This window comes from Elephas maximus, chromosome 3 (assembly GCF_024166365.1).
Source record: "Elephas maximus indicus isolate mEleMax1 chromosome 3, mEleMax1 primary haplotype, whole genome shotgun sequence".
NCBI classification, from domain to species: domain Eukaryota; kingdom Metazoa; phylum Chordata; class Mammalia; order Proboscidea; family Elephantidae; genus Elephas; species Elephas maximus.
The window spans coordinates 162,481,475-162,500,357 of NC_064821.1; the positions used below are offsets into that span (position 1 = coordinate 162,481,475).

At 40.5% G+C, this 18,883-nt stretch overlaps 1 protein-coding gene across 1 annotated transcript in view; it reads right to left on the bottom strand.

Moving 5' to 3' along the window:
- The window catches only part of MAN1A2 (mannosidase alpha class 1A member 2), a 234,726-nt gene extending 224,588 nt beyond the window's left edge, over positions 1-10,138 (bottom strand). The window contains exon 1 of the mRNA XM_049879976.1: positions 8,509-10,138. Within this exon, the coding sequence (XP_049735933.1) occupies positions 8,509-8,810 (302 nt within the window). The 5' untranslated portion in view covers positions 8,811-10,138. The remainder of the gene's footprint in view (positions 1-8,508) is intronic.
- Positions 10,139-18,883: the final 8,745 nt, after the last annotated feature.

Here is an 18,883-nt window from a genome sequence, read left to right on the forward strand (position 1 = left end):
TCAGAAGATTAACAATAAAATTACAGAATTAGACAACTCAACAAAAAGTCAGAGGAGCAGAACTGAAGAAATGCAAGGGAGAATTAGTGAGATTAAAGATAAAACACTTGGCACCAATATATTCAAAGAAAAATCAGATAAAAGAATTTTAAAAAATGAAAAAACCCTAAGAATCATGTGGGACTCTATCAAGAGAAATAACCTATGAGTGACTGCAGTACCAGAACAGGGAGGGACAAAAGGAAATACAGAGAGAACTGTTGAAGATTTGTTGCTAGAAAACTTCCCTGATACTGTGAAAGATGAGACGATACCTATCCAAGATGCTCATCGAACTCCATATAAGGTAGATCTCAATAGAAAGTCACCAAAACATATTATAATCAAAACTGTCAAAACCAAAGATAGAGAATTTTAAGAGTGGCTATGGAAAAACAAAAAGTTACCTACAAAGGGAAATCATTAAGAATAAGCACAGAACACTCAGCAGAAACCATGCAGGCAAGACAGCAATGGGATGACTTCCAGAAAGCACTGAAGGAAAAAAATTGCCAGCAAGGAATCATACGTCCAGCAAAACTGTCTCTCAAATGTGAAGGAAAAATGGGGACATTTCCAGATAAAAAGTTTAGGAATTCATAAAAAACCAAATCAAAACTACAAGAAACACTTATAGGGAGTTCTCTGGTTGGCAAATCAATAATATCAGATTATCAACCCAAGACTAGAACACAGCACAGAGCAATCAGATGAGAACCCAGACAGGGAAATCATGAAAACAAATGAAGATTAAAAAAACTGCTCAAAACAGGAAAACAGCATGTCATTATGTAAAAGAAGACAACATTAAAACAATAAAGAGGGAATACAGAATGTAGTCATAGAACTTTCATATGGAGAGGAAGACAAGGCAATATAATGAAATAAGAGTTAGGTTTAAACTTAGAAAAGTAGTGGTAAATATTAACGTAACCACAAAGAAGACTAACAATCCTACTCATCAAAATCAAATACAAGAAAAAAATAAAGGCTTAGCAGGAACAAAATCAACAACAACAAAAAGGAGGAAAAGATAATATACAATGATAAACTACTCAGCACAAAAAAATTAAATGGGAAGAAGAAACTATCAACAACACACAAAAAAGACATCAAAATGACAACACTAAACTCATATCTATCCATAATTACGCTGAATGTAAATTGACTAAATGCACCAATAAAGAGACAGAGAGTGGCAGAAAGGATTAAAAAAAAAAAAATTCATCTATATGCTGCCTACAAGAGACACACCTTACACTGGAAGACAGAAACCAAACTAAAACTCAAAGGATGGAAAAAGATATATCAAGCAAACAACAAAACAAAAGAGAGCAGGAGTGGCAATATTAATTTCTGACAAAATAGACTTTAAAGTTAAATCCACCACGAAGGATAAGAAAGGATACTATACATTGATTAAAAAGACTAAAACTGGAGGATATAACCATATTAAATATTTACGCACGCAATGACAGGGCTTCAAAGGTACACAAGACAAACTCTAACGACACTGAAAAATGAAACAGACAGTTCCACAATTATAGTGGGAGACCTCAACACACCACTTTCGGTGAAGAACAAAACATACAGAAAGAAGCTCAATAAAGATGATCGAAATGTCACAATCAACCAACCTGACCTCACAGACATATACACAACACTCCGCCCAACAGCAGCCAAGTATACTTTCCTTTCAAATGCACATGGAGCATTCTCTAGAAGAGACCACATATGAGGTCATATAGCAAGCCTTTTTTTTAGCAGAATCCAAAACATCAAAATGTTACAAACCATCTTCTCTAACCATAAGGCCATAGAAGTAGAAATCTATAACAGAAAAAGCAGGGAAAAGAAATCAAATCTTAGAAAATGAACAATATCTTGCTCAAAAAAGACTGGGTTATAAAAGACATTAAGAATGGAATAAAGAAATTCACAGAATCCAATGAGAATAAAAACACTTCCTATCAGAACCTAAAGGACACAGCTAAAGCGCTTAAACCAAACCAAACCAAACCCACTGCCGTCGAGTCGATCCCGACTCATAGTGACCCTATAGGACAGAGTAGAGCTGCCCAATAGAATTTCCAAGGAAAGCCTGGTGGATTCAAACTGCCGACCTCTTGGTTAGCAGCCACAGCACCTAACCACTATGCACCACCAGGGTTTCCTAAAGCAGCGCTTAGAGGTCAATTTATATGGATAAATACACACATACAAAAAGAAGAAAGGGCCAAATTCCAAGAATTATCCCTGCAACTTAAACAAATAGAGAGCAACAAAAGAAAGCCTCAGACACCAGAAGAAAGCAAATAATAAAAATGAGAGCAGAATCCGACTTTGAAGTGTGGCGCATGGGATCTTAAACGCTAGCAAACGGCCATCTAACTTACAAAAAGAAAAACAAGAGAGGAAGCAAATAACCCGAGTAAGAAATGAGGTGGGTGATATCACAACAAACCCAACTGAAATTAAAAGAATCATATCAGATTATTATGAAAAATTATCCTCTAACAAATTTGAAAACCTAGAAGAAATGGATGAATTCCCAGAAACACTACCTACCTAAACTAACACGAACAGAGGTAGAACAACTAAAGAAATCCATAGTAAAATAAGACATTGACAACGTAATTAAAAAACTCCCCCCAAAAAAGCCCTGGCCCGGACAGCTTCACTGGAGAGTTCTATCGAACTTTCAGAGAAGAGTTAACACCACTACTACTAAAGGTATTTCACAGCACAGAAAAGGATGGGATACTCCCAAACTCATTCCATGAAGCCAGCATATCCGTCATACCAAAACCAGGTAATGACACCACAAAAAAGAAATTTAGAGACCTAAATCCCTCATAAACATAGATGCAAAAATCCTCAACAAAATTCTAGCCAATAGACTTCAACAACATGTCAAAAAAATAATTCACCATGACCAAGTGGGATTCATACCAGGTATGCAGCTATGGCTCAACATTAGAAAAATAACCACTGTAATACATCACGTAAATAAAGCAAAAGACAAGAATCACAGGATCTTATCAATTGATGCAGAAAAGGCATTTGACAAAGCCCAACACCCAATCATGATAAAAACTCTCAACAAAATAGAAATAGAAGGAAAATTCCTCAACATAATAAAGGGCATTTATACAAAGCCAACAGCCAACATCATCCTTAAAGGTGAGAGCCTGAAAACATTTCCCTTGAGAACGGGGACCAGACAAGGATGCCCTTTATCACCACTCTTATTCAGCATTGTGCTGGAGGTCCTAGCCAGAGCAATTAGGCTAGATAAAGAAATAAAGGGCATCCACATTGGCAAAGAAGTCAAAGTATCTCTATTTGCAGATGACATGATCTCACACACAGAAAACCCTAAAGAATCCTCAAGAAAACTACTGAAACTAATAAACGAGTTCAGCAGAGAATCAGGATACAAGATAAATACACAAAAATCGGTTGGATTCCTCTACACCAACAAAGAGAACGTCGAAGAGGAAATCACCAAATCAATACCATTTACAGTAACCCCTAAGAAGATGAAATACTTAGGAATAAATCTAACCAGAGACATAAAAGACCTATACAAAGAAAACTACAAGCCACTACTGCAAGAAACCAAAAGTGACCTGCCTAAGTGGAAAAACATACCTTGTTCATGGATAGGAAGACTCAACATTGTAAAAATGTCAATTCTACGGAAAGCAATCTATAGATGCAATGCAATTCCAACGACATCTTTTAATGAGATGGAGAAACAAATCACCAACTTCATATGGAAGGGAAAGAGGCCCTGGGAAAGCAAAGCACTACTGAAAAAGAAAAACAAAGTGGAAGGATTCACGCTACCCGATTTTAGAACATAAGATACCATCACAGTAGTCAAAACAACCTGGTACAACAACAGATACACAGACCAATGAAACAGAACTGATAATCCAGACATAAATCCATCTACATATGAGGAGCTGATATTTGACAAAGGCCCAGTTAAATGGGGAAAAGACAGTCTCTTTAACAAATGGTGCTGGCATAACTGGATATCCATTTGCAAAAAAATGAAACAAGACCTATACCTCACACCATGTGCAAAAAGTAACTCAAAATGAATCAAAGACCTAAATAAAAATCTTAAATGATAAAGATCATCGAAGAAAAAATAGGGGCAATGCTAGGAGCCCTAATACACGGCATAAACATTACTAACAATGCACAAACACCAGAAGAGAAACTAGGTAACTGGGAGCTCCTAAAAATCAAACACCTATGCTCACCCAAAGACTTCACCAGAAAGTAAAAAGACTACCTACAGATTAGGAAAGAGTTTTTAGCTATGACATTTCCCATGAGCGTCTAATCTCTAAAATCTACACGATACTGCAAAAATTTAACAACAAAAAGGCAAATAACCCAATTAAAAAATGGGCAAAGGATATGATCAGGCACTTCACCAAAGAAGACATTCAGGCAGCTAACAGATACATGAGGAAATGCTCTTGATCATTAGCCATTAGAAAAATGCAAATCAAAACTACAATGAGATACCATCTCACTCCAACAAGGGTGGCATTAATTCAAAAAACACAAAATAATAAATGATGGAGAGGTTGTGGAGAGACTGGACACTTAAACACTGCTGGTGGGAATTTAAAATGGTACAACCACTTTGGAAGTCGATTTGGCCCACCCTCAGAAAGGTAGAAATAGAACTACCACATGATCCAGCTATACCACTCCTTGGAATACATCCTAGGGAAATAAAAGCCTTTACACGAACAGATATATGCACACCCATGTTCACTGCAGCAGTGTTTACAATAGCAAAAAGATGGAAGCAACCAAGGTGCCCATCAATAGATGAATGGATAAATGAATTATGGTATATTCACAGGATGGAATACTATGCATCAATAAAGAACAATGATGAATCCGTGAAACATTTCATAATATGGAGGAATCTGGAAGGCATAACGCTGAGTGAAATTAGTCAGTTGCAAAAGGACAAATACTATATGAGACCACTACTATAAGAACTTGAGGAACAGTTTAAATACAGGAGAAAATATTCTTTGATGGTTACAAGAGTGGGGAGGGAGAGAGGTATCCCTAATTACACAGTAAACAAGAACTATTTTAGGTGAAGGGAAAGACAACACACAACACAGGAGAGGTCAGCACAAGTGGACTAAATCAAAAGTGAAGAAGTTTCCTGAATAAACCAAATGCTTCAAGGCCAGGGTTGCAGGGGCAGGAATCTGGGGACCATGGTTTCAGGAGATATCTAGGTCAACTGGCATAATAAAATCTATTAAGAAAACATTCCATATCCCACTTTGGTGAGTGGCATCTGGGGTCTTAAACGCTAGCAAGTGGCCATCTAAGATGCAACTATTGGTCTCAACGCACCTGGACCAAAGGAGAATGAAGAACACCAAAGACACAAGGTAATTATGAGCCCAAGAGACAAAGAAAGGGCCACATAAATCAGAAGCTACACCAGCCTGAGACCAGAAGAACTAGGTGGTGCCCAGTTACAACTGATGATTGCCCTGACAGGGAACACAACAGAGAATCCCTGATGGAGCAGGTGAGCAGAGGGAGGCAGACCTTAATCTCCTAAAAAGACCAGACTTAATGGTCTGACTGAGATAGAGGGACCCCAGAGGTCATCGTCCCCAGACCTTCTGTTAGCCCAAAACAGGAACCATTCCCAAAGCCAACTCTTCAGACAGGGATTGGACTGGACTCGAAGACAGAAAATGATACTGGTGAGGAGTGAGCTTCTTGGCTCAAGCAGACACATGAGACTACCTGGGCAGCTCCTGCCTGGAGGTGAGATGAGAAGGCAGAGGGGGACAGAGGCTGGCTGAATGGATAGGGGAAATACAGGATAGAGAGGAGTGTGCTGTCTCATTAGGGAGAGAGCAACTAAGAGTATATAGCAAGGCGTATACAAATTTTTGTATTAGAGACTGACTTGACTTGTAAACTTTCACTTGAAGCACAATTGAAAAAATAAGTAAATAAAGTACGATAAAAATAAAGGTCCCTCAACCCTCCATCCTGCACCTTTCCCACCCTTACAAAATTAAGATAAATTGCCAATTTGTATTTTCCAAATTAAGAAACATCATGTTTTTGATTCATACCCAAAATAAGTATGCTCTAATTCTGTAAATAATACTTTCTGAATTTTTTTTAAATAGTTGATGTTTATCTTTTAATTTGATGTTTCGTGTTTCCACATTTTAAACTTATATCTGGATGATCTCTAATTTAAAATGTATTTCACTCTTAAAAGTAGAAGAATTCTTATCAGACTATGTTTTCTGATATGGTCAGCAACAATAGATAACCTACTAAGCAGATATAAAAATATATTGATATAACCACAGAAATATTCAGAGATAAAACAAAAATTCCTACCTGAACTCTCAGTTTTTGAATGCTTGCTTTCCGTAGAGTCAAATAAATTCTCAAATGTATCACTTGCTATCCAAACTCCTATTGCTTACTATCCAAAGCTCAGGATTTGGTTCACTCACCATCCCTTCATACCAGAACTCAATAAATAATTTCTCACTTTCCAAAATCAAGAACCAAATAGCTTTAGAAAACTAGATTACACACACACACACGCATATAGAGAGACAGAGGCTATATAAATTTACGAATTCTTGTTTAAGCAATAAATAATATGCATAATGTAAGTAAAATGTACATTATCTATACTTCCATTCAAATTTCATATTTTAATTCAGCTTAACTGAGAATTTTTCTATATAAATGTTTTTAAACTACAACATAGCCATTTTTTTGGTAAACTTTAGACCACACTTAAAATACAAAGGAAACCTTAGTACACGACAGATTACAATAATGATAGTTAAATAATGTTAATGCGTGGCTGCTGTCAAACAGCTCTGAAGCCAAGCTTAACACATTTTTTTTTTCAAATATTCATCATAGCTTACATAAGTACAAGAAATAAGGTTTTCAAGGAAAGCAGGGCATTTTAAAGTTCATTTTTCAGCATCCTATTTCACAGGTCTCATCAGTATTTTTCTCGAAATCACAAAAACAAAAGGCAAAATAAAAGAAACACACGAAGCATATGGAAATTAAAAAGATGGCCAATATTCCAAATTCTTCTATGTACAGAAGAAGGGCGTGAAACAATTTTAGAAGGAACTACTCCATAAGGTTCAGCCAAAAGTCAAACCATCAAGCAAGTAATGAATTAAATAGGTTGGAAAAAAGGAAAAAAAAAAAAAAACAGCTCTCATTATAAGAATGCATTTTCCCAATAATTTAAACTTAGTCTAACATTTGAACATAAGCTTTTTCAAAAAATTAAGAATTCATCATATAATAAACTAATTTATATTGGTCATTCTTAAATGCATACATCAACACCTTGCCCCTATAATAGTTAAAAAAAAAAAAAACTAATATCAGTTAAAAACAGAATTTGAGCATAAGATTTTTTTCCCCCACATATCCAAGAATTATTTTAAGAAGTAGAAAAGATAGGAGAAAGAGCTAGTAGGTTAGAAAAAAAAAAAAAACTGTAGGTTTGGGAAAAGTAAACTACATTTCCAAACTTTCCTCAAGTAAAAATGTATAAATGATTTAAAAGGACTTTAACCAGAGTTCCCATTTTATCCTAACACAGTCTCCTAAGAAAGAGCTCACTTTAGATTTGGTGATCTGAAAGAACTGAACTCCTCAGTCGGCCAAATTTAAGTGAGGCCAATTGTAATAGCTATTTGACACACTCCACCTCTCACACTGGGGAAAAAAAAATGATCAGAGCAAAATTAAATGAATAACCAAACAGAGAGAGAGAGAGAGAGAGAGACTTAAACCTTGTCTACAAGACTCACAGAGGAAATGACTTGAGTCAACGGCAGCTTGAACTTTACTGATTCCATATAGAGTACCAAGAACATCTCCTTAAAATAACAACTGTAATATTTTCACATGTTAAGTGACAGGTATATTCCATTCAAAAGTGTCTTCCTAAAAAGCTAAGACTCACCACCACACTTTTAACTCAAACCAGGGAATGAGAGCCCTTTGGGAGAGAGAGAACAAACCCATTGGGGCTGCCAAGATTCAATATAAGACTGAAGGCGACACATTCTGAAAAAATAAAGGTGCAGCAAATGTCACTATTTCTTTAGATGAAGTTCTCATACCTCCATTCCTAATTGTCCACATCAGGCGCCACCGCTCTGAGCATTACTGTTTCTCCTACATAAAAGGAAGGGGCTGAACTTTAGATGAGGCTCTAGGAGTGCCTTCAGCCTACGGTTCTAATCCACCGATTCTGAAATCACTACACAACTCCTACGACCCAGGGAAAATAACACCGTAGTGCAAAAAAAAAAAAAAAGAAATGGACACATAAACCACCCCTTGCTCTGCCAAATATTAAAACCAGAACTTCAGGAACCAACCAACCTGTGTCTATGTTCATCGGGTCCATGGATCAGGAAGACCCCGGGGTTTTTAGCTCCTTTGCCGGCCTCTACATGAGGAATTAACACGTCTTCCAAGCCCAGATCAAAGCGTTTGTGTTTTGAAGAGTCTGGAAGGAAGAAGAATGCCCCAAAACACAGGGTGATGAAGGCACTGAGAATAAGGAGAAGGATAAACTTCTCGGACAGTCTCAAGGTAGCCCTGTGATGTGGGAAGGAGGGCGGCCCCAGGTTCAGAGGCGGGATCCTCCGCCCAGACAGGGGCAGCAGTGCGGGGGTAGTCATTGTTCCACTCCTGGCTACAACACTTCATAAAGTTCTCATCTTATATCAAACCAACAATACATTGAATACAATCTTCAAAATCTTGGCCAAAAAAAAAAGGCAAACTCAATGCTTAAGGGATTGTTGTGCTTTTTAAGACAGCTCGTCCACTTACATTCAAAAACTTGTGTGACCCCCCCTCTCCCCCCAGACGTCCACTAGTGTGTGTCCGGCGGGATTTTCTTTGCCATCGCCTTTCAGTACCTCATCGGGTTATCACTAGTCACCTCTTCATTCCTAGGGGTCCATCAGGCAAGCAACACTGCAGAAAAGATGTAAGGTGGCTTCTGCCATTCCTGCTCTCCAATGAGATGCTCAAATGTCGTCTCCCGCCCCAAACGGGGGGCCTTACGTGATCCCAGAGTTACAGACGATTCACTAAACCTCCACTGGCGCTTCTATTCCGGAATTCCTTAACCTTGGTGCAAAAAAAATAAGGGTCTCCTCAGAAGTCTGCGAATACGAAGAAAGGTCTGCCACCTCGCTGGGAAGCCGAAGCCGCGGCGCTGGTTGAAGTGGCAGGAAGGTCTTCTGGGACGCCGGCACCTCCCGACACTGCCTCGCAGGCTCGGGGCAGCGGGGGGGACGCTGATGCCCCCCCTCGACGGCGGGCGCTACGAGCAATCGGGTCCAAAATGCCTGAGCCCTCCCAGCCGCCGCCGCCGCCGCTGTTGCTACCGCACGGCTCTGTCGGGGAGCGGAACTTCCTCCTCCGCCGGCCACTGAAAAGCCCCGGCGCGTGGGGGGGAGGGGAGGAGCGGCGGCCGCCCCCGCCCGGCTCCTCCTCCTCTCCGCCGCCAGTTCAGTTAACCCCGGCGTCTGCTCCGGAGCGAGGCCGCCGCCGACCCAGTCGCGCCCGGCCGCAGTGACCAAGCTCCAGCGGCTCCGCGACGGGGGGAAGGAGCCGAGCCGCGGCCCTTTAGTCCCAGAGCCTGGGCAGGCGCCTGCTCATTCCTCGCTTAGCGCCGGGGAGGCGACGGCCCTGGGCGCACGGGACCAGCAGCGCCTCGCGCAAGCAGAGACAGGCTCCGTGTGTTGCCCCGCGGCCGCCGGCCGCCGTGGGGGCCTCCTCCGCGGTACCTCCGGTCGCTCACAGCCCCTCGCTCTGGCGGCAGCGGGAGAGGCAGCGCGTCCACGCGGTGCGGGACTGCGGCCCGGGCCTCGTTCCCTTCCTCCCTAGCCCGAGTGAGCGCAGAGCAGCTGTGGGGCCGACACCCGTTCGGCGCCCCTCTGAGAGGAACCCGGAGTTACGGGGCGCTCGCTGGGGCGCGGGCCGGCTCGCCAGCCCCTACTCGCGAGTGGGCGTCCCCGGGCGGCGGAGTGTGAGGTGCGCGCGCACGCTCCCGGCCCCGCCACCGCCCCTCCCCCGCCCCTCGCCCGCGTTCCGGTCTCGCGCCGCTGCGGGCTCCCCGGAAGCGTCCCGCGTCTCGGGTCTGGGCGTGTGAGGGGAGAAGGTGGACGATCTGCGCTCGGCTGATAACTTTCACCCGTGCCCTCAGCTTTGCCCCCGCCAGTTCGTTTGATTGACCTGGTATTTGGGCGAGAGAGAGAGAAGGCTCAGGTCGCGAAAATATCGCGGAATTAAGAGTTACTGGAATTAACGGGTTTTGACCGCTAAAGTTAACGTTTAATCTTGCTCTGTGAAATTTCGTCTTCATTGTAGACCGTGGGTCCTTACGGCTCAACGGCAGGGTCTTAAATTTCTTCCATGCGGCCCCTGTGCACGTTGTTGGGCACCCCAGGCTCCAGCCATATATGTTGAGCACGAACCATGTGCCAGGCTCTGTGTTAAAATGGATACATTGCCCGTTCAATTAGGTTACCTTTCTGAAGAGTCTGGGCACCCCCTGTATGACAGGAGGCTCTTTGTGGCTCGATTGCTGGAAAACGTTCTTTCATCTTTACAAGCTTCACTTTACCCCCTACCCCCACCCCCAGGAAAAGCAATGATAGTGAACAGAAGGTGATAAAACCCGAAAATACAACAATATTGGTTAAATTTAGAAAGAAAAACAAGCTGAGTCAATTCTGTTCTTCATGGTATTGAAAACAGCCGTGCTGAGATTAAGTCCAAAAAACTTAGTTGCGATACATACATATTCTCTTGCATCAAATTTGCTTGTTCTGGTTGTGTTTTGCTCTAATATTAGCATCAGTTGTCATTCCTTCTACATATCCTTATTGATGATGGAATTGAGAAGACTGGAGAGGCCCTTAAGTGGAAGGAAAAACAATCAGCCTTAGGTTTAAAATGAAGCGAAAGCCTCGTGTTCATTGGCACAATTCATAACTACATTCCAGTCTCCACTATTGCTGGAACCTTTGCATATCTATCTACCATAAGACAAAAGAAGTCGTTGTCATTGACCCACTTCACCAAATAAAGATGAGTTAATGTATTTAAGGGCTACCTCTCACAAATTCAGCTAGCCAGGGTGGCAGTAAGAATGCCTGATCAAAAGTGAAATTTGTGTTGAACACTTGTGAAAATGTGAATAGGAAATGTAAGAAGCTCCCTGCCCTCCCAATGTGTCTTTATGAAATGTGCCAGTTTTGACTGTCTAATTCTGAGCTCTCTATAACCCGAATGAAAAGAAATACATCGGTTTCCTACTGTTCAGGTCATTATTTTTCATGGAAAGATTAACAAAAATAAATATTGACTCTGAATGAGATACCAAGTTATGTAAGTCTTGAAAAGTAATTATTACCTAGGTTTACACCTGTGATGGTTAAGGTTAATGTGCCAACTTGGCTAGGCCATGGTTCTCAGTGGTTTGGCAGATATTATGTAATCATTCTCCATTTTGTGATTTGATGTGAGCAGCCTATTAGTTAAAAGCGGAGTTTCCTTGGGGGTGTGGACTGCATCCAGTATATGTGGATGTTCTGGCAAAGCTTGCTCTCTCCATCGTGCATCCAGCCAATCATCCTCTGACCTCTGGTTCTTGGGACATAAGCCAGCAGCCTACCGTCTGACCTGCAGGTTTTGGTATTCACGAAATAGAGGTGGAAAATTTAAACAGGCTCATTACAAAAGAAGGGGTTGAAGGTGTCATCAAAAATTGCCAACAAAGAAAAGTCCAGGACCAGATGGCTACACTGGAGAATTCTACCAGACATTCAGAAAAGAGTTGACACCAATCCTACTCAATTTCTTCGAAAACATGGAAGAGGAAGAAACACTACCAAGCTCTTTCTATGAAGCCAGCATAATTCTCATATCTAAATCAGGCAAAGGCATCAAAAAAAAAAAAAAAATTACAGACTGATATCCCTTATGAACATAGATCTAAAAGTTTTCATCAAAATTCTAGCCAACAGACTTTAGCAACATATCAAAAAAATCATTCACCGTGATGTAGTGGGATTCACACCAGGATTACAAGGGTGGTTCAACATAAGAAAATTAATGGAATTCATCACATAAATAAAACAAAAAGAACCGTATGATCATATCAATTTATGCAAAAAAACATTCAATAAAATTCAACACCTTTCCTGATAATAACTCTCAGCAAAATGGGAGTAGAATGGAAAAAATAAATAAATGGAAATTTCTCAACATAATTAAGGGCATATTTTCAAAACCAACAGCTGAGAGCTTTCCCTTTGAGGACAAGAATGAGACAAGGATGCCCATTATCACCACTCTTTTTTGATACTGCACTGAAAGTCCTAGCCAGAGCAATAAGAGAAATAAAGAGTATCCACATTGGACAGGAAGAAGTAAAACTATTTTTGCAGATGACATGATCCTATATGTAGAAGACCCTAAATTTTCCACAAGAAAACTGCTGAAACTAATAGGAGAATTTAGCAACAGTACGAGATTAAAAAAAAAACCAGATTAACACACAAAAATCAGTTGGATTCCCCTATACTGACAAAGACTAAGGGAAAGAAATGAAACAATACTATTTACAGTGGGCCACAAATTGATAAAATAAACCTAACTATGGAATGAAAATTACACAACATTACCACAGGAGACTAAAAGAGACCTACAAAAATGGAAAGACATCCTATGCTCATGGATTGTTGTTGTTAGGTGCCTTCGAGTCGGTTCCAACTCATACTGACCCTCTGCACAACTGAGCGAAACACTCCCCAGTCCTGCGCCATCCTTACAATCGTTGTTATGCTTGAGCTCATTGTTGCACCCACTTTGTCAATCCACCTCATTGAAGGTCTTCCTCTTTTCTGCTGACCCTGTACTCTGCCAAGCATGATGTCCTTCCCCAGGGACTGATCCCTCCTGACAACATGTCCAAAGTATGTAAGATGCAGTCTCGCCATCCTTGCTTCTAAGGAGCATTCTGGTTGTACTTCTTCTAAGACAGATTTGTTCGTTCTTTTGGCAGTCCATGGTATATTCAATATTCTTCGCCAACACCACAATTCAAAGGAGTCAACTCTTCTTCAGTCTTCCTTATTCATTGTCCAGTTTTCACATGCATATGATGCAATTGAAAATACCATGGCTTGGGTCAGGCACACCTTAGTCTTCAGGGTGACATCTTTGCTCTTCAACACTTTGAAGAGGTCCTTGGCAGCAGATTTGCCCAATGCAATGCATCTTTTGATTTCTTGACTGCTGCTTCCATGGCTCTTGATTGTGGATCCAAGTAAAATGAAATCTTGACAACTTCAATCTTTTCTCCGTTTATCGTGATGTTGCTCATTGGTCCAGTTGTGAGGATTTTTGTTTTCTTTTTGTTGAAGTGTAATCCATACTGAAGGCTGTGGTCTTTGATCTTCATTAGTAAGTGCTTCAAGTCCTCTTCACTTTCAGCAAGCAAGGTTGTGTCATCTGCATAATGCAGGTTGTTAATGAGTCTTCCTTCAATCCTGATGCCCTGTTCCTCTTCATATAGTACAGCTTCAGATTATTTGTTCAGCATACAGATTGAATAGGTATGGTGAAAGAATACAACCCTGACACACACCTTTCCTGACTTTAAACCAATCAATGTCCCCTTGATCTATGTAAAGGTTCCTCATGAGCAGGATTAAGCGTTCTGGAATTCCCATTCTTCGCAGTGTTTTCCATAGTTTGTTATGATCCACACAGTCAAATGCCTTTGCATAATCAGTAAAACACAGGTAAACATCCTTCTGGTATTCTCTGCTTTCAGCCAGGATCCATCTGCCATCAGCAATGATATCCCTGGTTCCACATCCTCTTCTGAAACCGGCCTGAATTTCTGGCAGCTCCCTGTCGATAAACTGCTGGAGCCGTTTTTGAGTGATCTTCAGCAGAATTTTGCTTGCGTGTGATATTAATGATATTGTCCTATAATTTCCACATTCGGTTGGATCATCTTTCTTGGGAATAGGCATAAATATGGATCTCTTCCAATCAGTTGGCCAGGAAACTGTCTTCCATATTTCTTGGCATAGACGAGTGAGCACCTCCAGCACTGCATCTGTTTGTTGAAACATCTCAATTGATATTCCATCAATTCCTGGAGCCTTGTTTTTCACCAGTGCTTCAGAGCACCTTGGACTTCTTCAGCACCATACCACTAGAGCCAAAGATGAAGAAATAGAAGATTTGTATCAGCTGCTGCAGTCTGAAATTGATCGAACATGCAATCAAGATGCATTGATAATTTCTGGCGATTGGAATGCAAAAGTTGGAAGCAAAGAAACAGGATCAGTAGTTGGAAAATATGGCCTTGGGGATAGAGACAATGCCAGAGATCGAATGATAGAATTTTGCAAGACCAACGACTTCTTCATTGCAAATACCTTCTTTCACCAACATAAATGGCGACTATATTTTTTATTTTTTATACACATGGACCTCGCCAGATGGAACATACAGAAATCAAATTGACCACATCTGTGGAAAGAGACGACGGAAAAGCTCATTATCATCAGTCAGAACAAGGCCAGGGGCTGACTGTGGAACAGACCATCAATTGCTCATATGCAAGTTCAAGCTGAAACTGAACAAAATCAGAGCAAGTCCACAAGAGCCAAAATATGACCTTGAGTATAGCCCACCTGAATTTAGAGACCATCTCAAGAATAGATTTGACACATTGAACACTAGTTACCGAAGACCAGATGAGTTGTGGAAGGACATCATCCATGAAGAAAGCAAGAGGTCACTGAAAAGACAGGAAAGAAAAGGCCAAGGTGGATGTCAGAGGAGACTCTGAAACTTGCCCTTTGAGCGTCGAGCAGCTAAAGCAAAAGGAAGAATTCATGAAGTAAACGAACTGAACAGAATATTTCAAAGGGCCTCTCGAGAAGACAAAATAAAGTATTATAATGACATGTGCAAAGAGCTGGAGATGGAAAACCAAAAGGGAAGAACACACTCGGTGTTTCCCAAGCTGAAAGAACTGAAGAAAAAATTCAAGCCTCGAGTTGCAATAGTGAAGGATTCAATGGGGAAAATATTAAATGATGGAGGAAGCATCAAAAGAAGATGGAAGGAATACACAGAGTCATTATACCAAAAAGAATTAGTCGATATTCAACCATTTCAAGAGGTGGCTCATGGATTAGAAGACAATATAGTGAAAATGTCAATTATGCCTAAAAGCGATCTACAGATACAATGCAATCCCAGTACAAATTTCAACAACATCCTTTACTAAAATGGAATCTAATGACCAACTTCATGTGGGAAGGAAAGAAACCCCAAATAACCAAAGCAATCTAAAGAAAAAGAACACAACAGAAGGCCTCACACAATGCAATATCAAAACATACTGTACAGCCACTCTCTTTTGGCAGTCCATGGTATATCCGGTATTCCTTGCCAACACCACAATTCAAAGATGTTAACTCTTCTTCTTCTTTGGTCTTATTCGTTGTCCAGCTTTCACATGCATATAAGGCAACCAAAAACACCATAACTTGGGTCAGGCCCACCCTAGTCTTTAAAGTGACATCTTTGCTCTTCAACACCTTGAAGAGGTCTTTTGTAGCAGATTTGCCCAACGCAATGTGTTGTTTGATTTCTTGACTGCTCCTTCCATGGGTGTTGATGCCGGATCCAAGTAAAATGAAGTCCTTGACAACTTCAGTCTTTTCTCCATTTATCACAATGTTGCTTATTGGTCCACGTGTGAGGATTTTGGTATTCTTTCTGTTGAGGTATAATCCGTACTGAAGGCTGTGGTCTTTGGTCTTTATCATTAAGTGCTTCAAGCATCTTCAGTTTCTGCAAGTAAGGTTGTGTCATCTGCATAATGAAGGTTGTGTCATCTGTTAATGAGTCTTCCTCCAATCCTGATGCCCTGTTCTATAGTCCAGCTTCTCAGATTATTTGCTCAACATACACATTGAATAGGTATGGTGAAAGAATAAAATCCTGACTCACACCTTTCCTAACTTTAAACCATTCAGTATCCCCTTGTTCTGTTCAAACCACTGCCTCTTGACCTATGTACAGGTTCCTCATGAGCACAATTAAGTGTTCTGGAATTCCTATTCTTTGCAATGTTATCCATAATTTGTTATGATCCACACAGTTGAATGCCTTTGCATAGACGTTTAAACACAGGTAAATGTCTTTCTGGCATTCTCTGCTTTCAGCCAGGATCCATCTAACATTAGCAATGATATCCCTGGTTCCACATCCTCTTCTGAATTCACCTTGAATTTCTGGCAGTTCTCTGTTGATGTACTGCTGCAGCAACTTTTGAATGATCTTCAGCAAAATTTTACTTAAAGTGTGATACTAGTGATATTGTTTGATAATTTCCATATTTGGTTGGATCATCTTTCTTGGAAATAGGCAAAAATATGGATCTCTTCCAGTTGGTTGGCCAGGTAGCTGTTTTCCAAATTTCTTGGCATAGATGAGTGAGCACTTCCAGCACTGTGTCCATTTGTTGACACATCTCAATTGGTATTCCATCAATTCCTGGTGCCTTGTTTTTTGCCAGTGCCTTCAGTACAGCTTGGACTTCTTTCATCAGTACTCTTAGTTCCTGATCATATGTTACCTCCTGAAATGATTGGACATTGACCAATTCTTTTTGGTATAGTGACTGCGTATTCCTTTCATCTTCTTTTGATGCTTCCTCTGTCGTTGAATATTTTCTCTGTAGAATGCTTCAATACTACAATTCAAGGCTTGAATTTTTACTACACTTCTCCCAGCTTGAGAAATGCTGAGTGTGTACTTCCCTTTTGGTTTTCTATCTTCAGGTCTTCGCCCATGTCATTATAGTACTTTGTCTTCTCAAGTTGCCCTTTGAAATCTTCTGTTCAGCTCTTTTACTTCATCATCTCTTTCTTTCACTTTAGCTACTCAACATTCATGACCGCCATGCATCTCTCAATTTGTCGTACTGTGGGGGTTTGCATGCTGCTATGCCACCGGTATTCAAATACCAGCAGAGTCACCCATGGCAGACAGGTTTCAGTTGAGCTTCCAGACTAAGATGGACTAGGAAGGAGGACCCAGTGGTCTACTTCTGAGAAGAATTAGCCAGTGAAAACCTTATGAATAGGTTTATGAATACGGAACAATGTTTGGTATAATGCCAGAAGATAAGCCCCTCAGGCTGGGAGGCACTCAAAATATGACTGGGGAAGAGCTGCCTTCTCATAGTAGAGTCAACCTTAGTGACATGGAGTAAAGCTTTCAGGACCTTCATTTGCTGATGTGGCATGCCTCAGAATGAGAAGAAACAGCTGCAAACATCCATTAACAATCGGAATGTGGAATGTACAAATCATGAATCTAGGAGAATTGGAAATTGTCAAAAATGAAATGGAATGCATAAGCATCAGTATCCTAGGTATTAGTGAGCCAAAATGGACTGGTATTGGCCATTTGAATCTGACAATAATATGGTCTGATCTGGGAATGACAAATTGAGGAGGAATGGCATTGCATTCATTGTCAAAAAGAACATTTCAAGATCTATCCTGAAGTACAGCGGTGTGAGAGACACAATAATATCCATATGCCTCCAAGGAAGACCAGTTAACACGACTAATATTAAAATTTACCCACCAACCATTAAGGCCAAAGATGAAGAAATTGAAAATTTTTATCAACTTCTGCAGTCTGAAATTGATCAATCATGTGATCAGGATGCATTGATAATTACTGGTGATTAGAATGCGAAAGTTGGAAGCAAAGAAGAAGGATTGGTAGTTGGAAAATATGGCCTAGGTGATAGAAAAAATGCCAGAGATCCCATGATAGAATTTTGCAAGACCAATGACTTCTTCATTGCAAATACCTTTTTTCACCAATGTAAATGGTGACTATACATGTGGACCTCAACAAATGGAACACATAGGAATCAAACTGACTACATCTGTGGAAAGAGACGATGGAAAAGCTCAATATCATCAGTCAGTACAAGGCCAGAGGCCAACAGTGGAACAGACCATCAAATGCTCATATGCAAGTTCATGTTGAAACTGAAGAAAATTAGAACAAGTTCATGAGAGCCAAAGTACAACCTTGAGTATATCCCACCTAAATTTAGAGACCATCTCAAGAATAGATTTGACTCATTGAACACTAGTGACCGAAGACCAGATGAGTTGTGGAATGACATCAAGGACATCATGCATGAAGAAAGCAAGAGGTCATTAAAAAGGCAGGAAAGAAAGAAAAGGCCAAAGGGGACGTCAGAAGAGACTCTGAAACTTGCTCTTGAATGTCGAGTAGCTAAATTGAAAGGTATATACCCTAAAGAAACCCAAAAATAATGACATGAACAGACATAGGCACACCTATGTTCATTGCTTTATTCATGATAGCAAATAAATGGAAACAACTGAAGTGCCCAACAACAGATGAATGGATAAACAAATTGTGGTATATACATGCAATGGAATACTACACAACCATAAAGAACAGTGATGAGTCCAGAAAACATAGCATAGATGGACCTAGAGAACATAATGCTAAGTGAAATAAGCATGTAAGCACAAATATTGTATGATCCCTCTTTTATAAGAAGACAAGAACAGATAAATAGAGAGAGACCAGTGGTCATTTGTGGTTATCAGGAAGAGGGAGAAAGGGGAAAGAATGTTTTAGA